Source organism: Antrostomus carolinensis, unplaced genomic scaffold (assembly GCF_000700745.2).
Source record: "Antrostomus carolinensis isolate BGI_N321 unplaced genomic scaffold, ASM70074v2 scaffold25107, whole genome shotgun sequence".
In the NCBI taxonomy this organism is placed as follows: Eukaryota; Metazoa; Chordata; class Aves; order Caprimulgiformes; family Caprimulgidae; genus Antrostomus; species Antrostomus carolinensis.
In genome coordinates, this window is record NW_010325688.1 from 38,820 (window position 1) to 49,344 (window position 10,525).

General features: G+C 47.8%; 1 protein-coding gene across 1 annotated transcript in view; it reads left to right on the forward strand.

Moving 5' to 3' along the window:
- LOC104527578 (protein phosphatase Slingshot homolog 2) overlaps window positions 1–10,525 on the forward strand; it is a gene marked incomplete at its 5' end in the record, with an annotated part of 31,647 nt that overhangs the window by 20,130 nt on the left and 992 nt on the right. Inside the window, 4 exon segments of the mRNA XM_029085804.1 lie at window positions 559–705; window positions 3,015–3,215; window positions 7,412–8,255; window positions 9,542–10,523. Coding sequence (XP_028941637.1) covers window positions 559–705; window positions 3,015–3,215; window positions 7,412–8,255; window positions 9,542–10,523 — 2,174 coding nt within the window.

A 10,525-nucleotide genomic window follows, 5' to 3' on the forward strand; every position in this document is an offset into this window, starting at 1 on the left:
ACATAAATACCATATGCTTTCTCTAGCAGTTTCCTTTCCAGAAAATTGAGATATAAGAAATAAATCCTCCCCAGTGGCTCATTGTCTGTTAAATCTCTCTGTAGTTATTTTATGCATTTGTTTAACTATGGTGTTGCTCACGAGCTTATGCCTTCAATCTTCCTGTGTTGTTGGTGCAGCAGGAGGAGAGATTCACAAAGGGGCTTTGAGAAAGTGTCCAAACACGAACTGCACATTCTGTGCAGGAGCTCCTGTGACCTGAGTGTTGCTAACATTGAGAACAGAGTGATGGTGGAAGAGGTAGAGGAAGTTTCTATCCAGTATTTCAGAGGCTAGGCTGTAAATTGCTCAGCAAAACCTTTTGTCTGTGTTAGCTGCTGCTTCCTTGCATGAAGTCCTGGTTTCCAAGGAGGTGTGTTCAAGACTGCGAGTGGCAAAACTCGAAGCATTTGAAGTTGCAAAGCAAGGCAAGGCTGTTGTGTAGCAGCTGTGATCTCTCTCTGAACTTGCTGTGTTCTGCACGCTCTGCATTTGTATCTGCTGTCTGTTTCCGTGCAGGGTGCGGTATATTTTGAATGTGACTCGAGAAATAGATAACTTCTTCCCTGGGCTCTTTGAATACCATAATATTCGAGTATATGATGAAGAAGCGACAGATCTGCTGGCTTATTGGAATGACACCTACAAATTTATCTCCAAGGCAAAGTAAGTTTTCAGAACAGAACAAACACATTTAGAAGATGTCTACTAAGCATTTTCTATTTTCCTACTAATTTTCTTAACTACTTTTCCTCCTTACCTACCTTGGATCAAAGCATTTTCATTTTGTAGTTTCTGTCTAAGTGTTAAGAGTTGCCTTCCACAAATTTTCCTTCTTGCAGGTGCTTGTAGAAGGAGCAGGTAGGAGTAGTGAGGGGTTTCTGCCCAGTTGCAGTCCTGACAAACAGTGGAGGAGATCATTCCTGTACCAGGGCGCTGACAGTTTGCCTGCTGTTTAGGAGATGTAGTGGATCTGCAGAGGTGCTGGTGGGGAGGAAAGGGCAGTTGCAGAAGCAAAACCTTACAAGCCAAACACAAACATAAGCTGTTCCCTGCATTGTGGGGTTGTACAATGAAGCCCACAGTCTGGAAGTGATTCCATAATGCTCCAGAGCAAACTCTTCTCTTTAACAGGAGTAAATGCCTGTGTAGGTCTCTGAGCTGTCAGTTACAATGAGTAATCTGATAGCGGATGCTGAAGGTAGGGCCTTTTTACTGCAGAGAACTGCATCCCAGTTATATAAGCTGTCTCCAGTTAATTCAGCAGCCTTCTTAAGGGAAAACTTGTCAGAAAGCAGACTGGCATATGTTGCCTTTAAAGTATTATTTCCATTATAGAAGTCTGTCATCTCTTAACCATAGCTGGTGCTTGTGATTTCTCATAGCCTTTAAAAGCTGACTTGTTTGAGTATGGCTCAAGACTTATTTTAAAGATGGTTTCTTTAAAAGACATCATGATATTCCCTTAAGTATTGATTTTTGAATTGTTGTCATCCTGAGAAGTATTCTCCTGCCCAGAGTATTTTCCACTGGGGTTTGAACAATTGGGCCTCAGTACAGTGTATGAGGTGATGTAAGTTAATAATCTTCCAAATAGGAGCAATTACTGTACCTCATTCTTTGCCCTGTTTGCTTGTTGTGTTTGAGGGGGTTTTTTAAATCACCAAAAGCATTGCAATGTTTTGACTAATTTGATTTGCAAAGCTGAGAAAGTCTTTGAGCAATCTAAAGGCTGCTATAGCCCAGTATACCCCAGCCAGTGCTGACATCTCTCCCAGTCTGAGGAGCGTGGATGCAGGTACAGGCTCAGACAGCTGTGAGCAGCTGAGGTCTGAGCTTGTCGAGGCACATGATTCTGTGGCCTCCTGGTTTGTCCTGTGGGAACTTCACATAGCTGGCAATCCAGAAAACCTAGCACTTCAAGGAGAAAATTAAAGGTGCCAAACCCAAGCTCTCTCAGCCTGCTCCGTGCCAATGCTGCCCAGCACACGGAGTTCACAGAGAAGGGCTGTAGCCCTCCTCCTTGTATTTCATGGCAGACAAATGGTTTTTAATTCCATGGAGCAGAGCACTAGCTGCCCTTTTGGGCTCTGTACCAGCCTCACCAAGCAGAGTAGCTGCTCATTGCACTCAAAGACACTGTTTGCTTTGCATTCAATAAGAAAAAATAATTAAAGCTGAAGGATCTTCCATCTGATTGCAGCAGGGTTTGAGGTCTCTGCCTCCAGCAATGGGGAGGTCATCTTTTCCACTCACTTGCATTTGGACAGGTACTGAGGTGAAAGACTGTTAGAAACAGAGTGGAAGGGCTGAGCTTTCTACCTATAGACAGTCCTAAGAAATGGTGGTATCAAGAAAAATCAGCCAGGTTGGTCCATGGAGCTTTTGGTTGGATTTGAACTTACCGGTGTCTGGAGAGATGCAGATGGGAGCTGGGTGGGGTTTACAAACACCTGACTAAAGCAATGTTGATCTTGTTTAGCAAATTGCCAAACCCAATAATGTGCTGTCAGAAGTTTGCAGTAGGAGAGGCTGCCCTGAACTGCTCAGTATCTCCCGTGATGTGTTTCTAAACTGTGAGGCCACGTTTGTGCAACAGATGCCCTTTTTATTTGGCATATTGCTTGATACCAGTGGGCCACTTGGGCTGCGTTGAAGGATGCCATATTAGTCTTTAGCAGTCTTCACAAATCTCTGCAAACAACCGATGTTTTTCCACTTTGCCATTAAAAGCTTCAGAAGAGCTGTTGTAACAAAATCTGTTAAGAATATTAAGACCTCGTTCTTCACTTTTTTTGTGTGTCTTGCTCTAGTTTGTAAATTGGATTATCAGATCACATCCCAAACTTCAACTGTGGCCACAGTGTTGAAAATGTGTTTGATAATGCTCTGGTAAAGAAGTTGCTATTTTCTTAAGCTTCTCAGAGGCTGTGTTTTCTATTTAATGATCGTCTTTTGTCTTTCTCCTGCTTCAGAAAAAATGGTTCTAAGTGCCTGGTGCACTGCAAGATGGGAGTGAGCCGCTCGGCGTCCACGGTGATCGCCTACGCCATGAAGGAGTACGGCTGGAACCTGGACAGGGCTTACGACTACGTGAAGGAACGACGCACTGTCACCAAGCCCAACCCCAGCTTTATGCGGCAGCTGGAGGAATACCAAGGCATCCTGCTGGCCAGGTGAGTGGAATGACCTGGATTACCTGTGTAAAGGCATCACACTTAAATGATTGACTCCATTATTTTAATTAGAATTCCAGCGCTGCGTTGTGTAAACCCGTGACTGTCTTGGGACAGATAGCACTCTGTTTTCATGGATTATCTCAGCTGAGCTTGGGGAAATGGGTGTAATAAAGAGCTTTTAGGAGGCTGTTTGGCTTCTAGGATGGCTGTTTTTTGGAGAGTAGCATCCCATGAACGGCCATCTGATTGCAGCAGTCAGAGCTGTGCAGACTCCAGCAGAGATAAACGATGTCCCTGTTGTTTGTAACATCACTTGGCAGGGAACCCGCTTTGTCTCCATCTCAGCCTTACAGTTCCCTGTTGAACATGCCCCTCCTCAGCAGCTGGTCTGGTTTTATTTAGATCCCTTCAGTGAGTGTTGGTGTTAGGGGAGGGGACAGGATGTTCTGTGCATTGCAACAGCAATGTTTATTCCTGCATGGAGTCCTGAGACTTGTCTGGAGCTGGGCCTGGGTATGGGCAAGTGTGTTGTAATCCCAAGCCTATCACCTGATGAGCAAAAAGACAGAAATATTGCATGTTTCTGAGAAATCCACTTGTAAGTTGTGTTAAGCAATGTCTTCACGTGATCAGCTGGAAGGAGGTAGTGATACTCTTGTCTTTCACCAGATTATGGTATTCTGTTTAGGATCCTGGTGTGCTTTGCCAGGGAGCAGATCTGAAGGAAGCAGAATTGCCCAAGCTCAGCCTCCTGCCACAGCAGGTGACTCTTAGCATGTTTTGACCCAAGTAATTATTTCATAGCTTCTTGGTGCTGTTGAAAGGTGCCAGGCTCATGCTGTTCTTTACAGCAGCTCAGGCACTCATGTGCTCTCTTTAGGACACACTTCTCACCTCTGTCCTCTGAGTTTTGTCCCTTTGAGTCTGTCCTATCTACTTGCAGAGACCTCCCTTCCCTTTTTCTGTGCTAATGACTTACTGTTCCTCCTTTGCACCAAACCCCTGGTGTAAGCTCCTCCTGTCACTGAGGTGTGCTTCTTCTTTCCCTCTCTGCACAGATTAGCAACCTGAGGGCTCCTCCCAGCTGACTCCTTGATGAGGTACACCCAAGAGATCTCTGTCCCCTACCTCTTCCCATGCCTTCCTCTCCCCCTGCTCCCCACTGACTGCCATAACAACCCTCTTTCTCTCTGAAAAAGCAGCCAAGTAGTATCACATCTCAGGGTAGATCACAGTGGAATAGATATTTTAAGAAATCACGCTCTCCTGGACTGAAACCCTTTGAGACAGACACTACACCTGCCTTTGGTGCCTGGTGTGACACCAAACGTGCTGCTGGCACCAGTTAATAAAGGTCAGTGCTTAACTCTGAGCTAGAGGTGACCTAGCCAGTGTGGTGAGCTATGTAGCATTGAGCAGACTGGGACATTAGATCTCATTGGGGTAGGCTGGATGGAGGAAAAGAAGGGTTTCAGATACGAAAAAACAAACCAACATCCTGTGCAGCAGGTTGGTGAACAACTGTGAGGAGCCCTGGGCTGGTAGCAGCTGGTTTATCACATCTTCTAGCCCTCAGCCGTGCCGTTGGTTTAGGTAATCTGTCAGTCTAGTGGTTGGTAGCACACCTGCAAAGCCACCCTGTACAGACATTTTGGACAAGGATTTTTTTTCCTGTCTTCTAGTAATTTATTTTTCAGGAGGTAAATCTCTCTTGCTGCCATTATTACATGGTGTGTGGCTCCCCTCCCACTTAAGCACACCACTGCTCCTGACCTACTCTGCAAGTCCCCACACAACGGCACGAACAGGATTACTTGTGAGGCTTTAAAAAATGCAAGAGCAGTGCCTTACATCTGTGTGTGTAGGACTAAAAAGCCTGCAGTAAATGAAGCTTCACTGAAGCAAGGAATGGCCTCTCTGCTGCAGAAACAGTCTGTCTTTATGCAGTTCCTTTCTCAGCTCCAAACTGCTTTTTTTTTTCCCCCCTCTTTCTTCTCTGTTATTTAGCTTTGCCCTCTGGCTGCCTGGTTTATTGCTGCAGTATTCCAGGACAGGTAAAAAGAAAAAAACAAAAACAAAAACCCCAACAGATTCACGCTCATGTGACTGCTCCAGTTTCAGAGGGAAGATATGTGAGGGCAGCCATGTGCTCGCACTATCTAGTTACGGTTTTGTGTTGGGGTTATAGCAACTGGGATATGTTTTCCAGCTGTAAGATGAAAACCCCCTGCCTGCTTTTAGTCTCAACAACAAGTGTGTTTTGCTCTTTGGGACCATCATACTTCCTGGGGTTAGTAAACTGTTCCCTCTCTCTGGTGATAGACACAGAAAGGCTGAGCCAGACCTGTTTCTTGTATTAGTTATGGATGACTTATAGGAAAGGAGTGTTTGGGATCCCCTATGCCTTGTGCAACTTTGGAATCAACAGTAGTAGTTTTATACTGGAGCCTGGAGAGCTGGCTACAGCATGGTGGGAGGTGTGGGGGGCTCCCAGTCCAAGGCTGGTGTGGACACAAGCTGGCCAGCCCTGGTGCTGCCCCCAGACATTGTGCCTGGCACACTGAATGCCTGGGCTATTGTGGGCTGTTCTCCCCAGCGCTGGGAACGCTGCTCAGGAAGGTCAAGAAGTGTCTGTGGGCTCTAGGAAGGGACCTGGGCTCCTGTTCTCTGACCCTGCTTTTAGCACCTCTGGCAGGTTGTAAGACTGGAGGAAGTGTGGGATAGAAAGTGAATACAATACACCTCTCCCAGCGGTTGTTGGTGTCTGTTTTGATTCTCAGATCAAAGCTGTGCTAAACAAGTTGGGTTTGTTCATGCGTGAGGGTAATTTTGACTTTCAAAATCAGAGTGCTGGATGTGAGCACTGAAGCGCCGGGGTGGGAAGTGCTCTCAGAAAACATCAACAACTTCTCTACAGGTTCCATCAGCAGAGATGTGGGAAATCTTTGGCATCCCATACAGAGCCTCAGCAACAACCTGCCTCACAGACAAGCCTGGTTCTGCTGCCATTGTCAGACTTTGCTCCAAAACCCATTAGAGACAGAGCACGTGCACCCCAGGGCAATGCCTTTTGGCCTCTCATCTTGACCCTTCTCTCCTCTGAGAGGACCTGGTTCTGCCCTGTGTCATATGTGAAGTTTGTAGCTGATGATGGGATTGGAAAGTTAAATCTGTGATGGATTATTTTCCCTAGCTGTCAGGCACCCACAACTAAACTGGTACATTGTAATTAGTCTAATAGCATCTCTAATTAACTTACTGCAGCCAATGGATGTGTCTGGGAGCGCCTGCTCACACTAGCAAGGGACTGGAGAGGTTTTGCAAGGTCTCCTGCAGGTCCAAGGTCCTTTCTGTGGTATCTGCTCTCCTCCTAGGGGCAAACGGTGGAAGCACAGCCCTGTAGCCATGGTCACTCAGCAAAGCCCTTGTAGACATGTCTAGCTGGTGTGGTTTCACTGGGAGAAGTTGTCTCCCTTCCTCTCTGTAAGCCCAGGGGCACAGGCTGGGTTTTTTGGCAGGTGGAGATGAGGAAGGTGATGCAATGCTGCTGGCAGTTGCTTGGCCTCGTGACTGCTCAGACCTTCCTAAAGGGGCTTTCCAAGAGGTGGAGAACTCTTGAGCTTCCTTCCTGTGAAAGGCAGGTGGTGTTTTGGGCTGCTTGGTGACTGTTGAGGATGTCTTCCATGTTTTACACACACCCACAGTTACTCACCCCACCCTACCCCCTTGGTTAGCAGATCCCAGTTACTGATCACTGAAGATACTCAAAGAAGGAACCACTTAATTCAGTGTCCACCATCCACTCATGTCCAGGACTAGTGACTGTCTCTTCTGGTCATTGCTCACCTGCTAGCAAATGGAAGAGTGCTTACTGGCTGAGAAAGGACCAAATTCTCTAGTCAAATAAACATTGCATTTGTTGAGTAGACTGATAAAGTACTGCTGGGAAATACGTGTGTGTGGAGCAGAACGGTGCCGTGGGATTTAACTGCTGGAAAGTGGCTTGTCACTGGATCATCTTCTCCAGCAGCAGGTTTGGCCTTGAGCTGTTTAGGTGAAGCTGCAGTTTGTGGTCAATGACTCCAATATCTGGCACGGTTTTTCATAGCTGTTGCATCCTCTTACAACAAGGTGGGTTGGGCTCTGGTATGTGAAAACTACTCAGTGTTTTCATTTGCTTTTCTTCCCCGCAGCAAACAGCGGCATAATAAACTGTGGCGCTCGCACTCAGACAGTGACCTCTCAGACCATCACGAGCCCATCTGCAAGTCAGGGCTGGAGCTGAACAAAAAGGAGATCACCACCTCGGCTGACCAGATCTCAGAGGCAAAGACCAACGACAACCAGCAGCCAATGTCTCCCATCTACTCAGCTGAGCAAGAAAGGGAGCAGCAGGTCCCAGAGGATGCAAACATGATTGAGGAGATGTGTGTGAAGGAGAGAAGGATCCACTTAGAGTTTACATGTCGAGACTTCCACACTGAGCAGATGGAGGACAAGCTGAACCTGAACAATATCAATGGCTGTACAGCAGGATGCTGTGTAGACTCTGTTCCCCCTGATAACTGCCATGCTTCTGAGGCCTTAATGCAACTCCAGCACCCCTTGGAAATAACAGAGTTTCCTGATTTGACAGTGGACGATCTAGAAAAAGACGCCCTTAAGCCTGATATGAACGTACACTTGGTTCCCATGGAAGAATTCACTTCCTGCTTAAAAGACTTTCCCCAATCCCCAAACCAAAATTCCCCAAGTCTCCAACAGAATCCCCAGGCTGAGGTGACAGACCTCAGTACAGACAGGATTGATTTCTTCAGCGCTCTGGAGAAATTTGTGGAGCTTTCTCAGGAGAGCCGCTCACGCACCTGCTCCCATTCCAGGACGGAGGAGCAAGGAAGTGGAAGGAACGGGGTCTCCAGGGTGCCGGTGCTGGAAGTGCTGCCTGCTGCGGATGGCGGCGCAGGTGCTCAGAGGAACAGCTCTGGAAACTCTCCTCAGGCATCAGATGACTCTTCCACAGATGAAGAACAACAAAAGGTTAAAATAACTTGCTTGTTTCTTTAGGAACTGCTGCTCGAGTCTATCAGCGGGTAGTTCTGCTGTGAGGTTGCTGTGCACAGGGGATGTTCTGGTCCTGGTTTTCACTGAACAGGGTAGCTGTTTGGGGAGGGATTGCTGATGCTTCCCCTTTTCTTTACTTTTAGATACTTGCCCTTTTCTGTGCTTTTTCCTTAAACATTTGTTTGCTGGCAGTGGCAGGGCACTGGCTGAGTCGACCTTGACCTGACCTGCTGTGCTGTTCTCATGAGAAACTTATTTTTGAGTTTTGCATCAGGAGAGCAGATAGGTGGGACTTGACCCACTAATGCAGCTGAACCCTGAACAGATGAGGCCAGCCAGCTTCCCAAACCCACACGGATATTTATCTGACTTGAGAAATCCACCAAAGAATGGGACAAAACTGGCACCTTTCCCTGGGTGGGAAACACCAGTGTGGGGATAATAAATCAGTCCACTGCTGGAGGAAGAGAATGAGCCTGTCCAGACCTGGGGTGATGGAATCAGACACATCCTGGGTAGAGAGATGTTCCTGACAAAATGTAGTAACCTCTGAATTGAGGTACCTTTCTCTTATAATTGCTTTCCACCCTCCAGGGCCCTCACAGGGATTGATGATGTCCGGGACTGTCATTTTCTGGGAGCCTCTCTTATTTAAATTCCACGCTGCATTGCTTGAATCTCTTCCATCTCCATGCGAGGCAATAAGGCTTTTCCAAATAGAATAGGCCAACGCTCTCCCCAGTGATTCTGGCAGAAGGAGCATCTGTGTGGATGGGGGATTCTCCTCCAGGGAAACCAGAGCATTTCAGCGCTCCATCATTCTTTATGCTGTACTTCTGTTTGCTCCTGTACATGAGCAGAATCTTTTCATGTTTTCAGTTCAAAACTGCACTTTTAGCAGCATTAGGATTTGTTGTTGTTGTTGACTGGACTTTTCTTTAACCTAGTTTGTGGGGGTTTTGTTTGGTTGGTTGGTTTTTATTTGGTTGGTTGGTTTTTTTAATAAATTTCTCTTGGAATTCGTGACTATTAAATAACAGTTCTTAAATCTTAGTCTAGGTGAAAATCCAGCCTGGAATATGTTAAATTTGGTCCCAGAGACAATAATGCTTCTACATTAGTGATCACAGCACTTGTATCTATCCCCACACACTGACAGATGCACTTTTTTTCTTCCTTTGGGGATGTGCACCCTTACTTCCTTTAAGCTGCTGCCATTTGCAGCTGATCCACTTTGTAAATCTTCTGTTTCTGTGTTGCAGGAGGTCCCTGAGCTGCCTAGCACAGGCCATCTCACGAGATCCCACTCAGAAAATGCCATTTCTGTGAAGGAAATTATCACAGAGATTGAGTCAATCAACCAGGGAGCAGGACCAGCTCAGCAGAAAGAGGGTTCAGCCAACCTCACCCAGACACCAAAGAGGAACACGGTGCATGACCTGCCAGTGGAGGCGATTTGGGCATCGGAAAGGGTGGAACAGAGCGAAGGAGCCTGTGCTGGACACCAGGACAAGGAGAAGGACCCTCTGCAAGCTGAGCAAGAAGCTGCTCCCTCCCTGCAGCCATCTTCTGGTAAATCAGACCTGGAGGAAAGCAGCCCTGGGGGGGAGCAGCAAGAGCCTCGTGGCTCCATCAACCCTGAGCCCAAGTGGTGCCCTGGCTCTGTCCGGCGAGCCACCCTGGAGTTTGAGGAGCGCTTGAGACAGGAGCAGGAGCACCAGCACACGTCCCCGGTCTGCAGCTTACCCACCCGCAAGAACTCCAGGAACGACTCTCCTGCTGCCGAGCTCCTGCCGCGGGGGAAGAGCGAGGAGCCGCCCCTGGAGCTGGCTCCGGAGGGTGAGAAGGTGCAGGGTCCAGGTGCTGAGGAGCTGCTGCTGCCTCCCGGGGCAGAGCTGCCTGCAGGCAGCCACCTGCCTGCATCCCTCGCCTCCCCTGCGCAGGAGTCCCTGCCTGCAGAGCCCAGCCCGGGGCAGGAGGGAACGACACAAGAGCACAGGACAGTGGTCTCATTTGATGGGACGGAGGAGCCAACCCTGCCCTCCCTCCTCCCAAAGAGAATTGAAATCATCGAATACACTCCCGCAGTCAAATCTGCAGAGCTCCCTGACACAAGCTGTGAGCAGGACGGGCTGGCTGTGGCCATCCCGTCTTTAGATGAAAACTTGAACCCTTCGTTGTGCTCGGAGAAGGCACCAACCTGTCCCAGAGCTCTGACGCTGGTAAATCTCTCGCTGCCGGAGCAC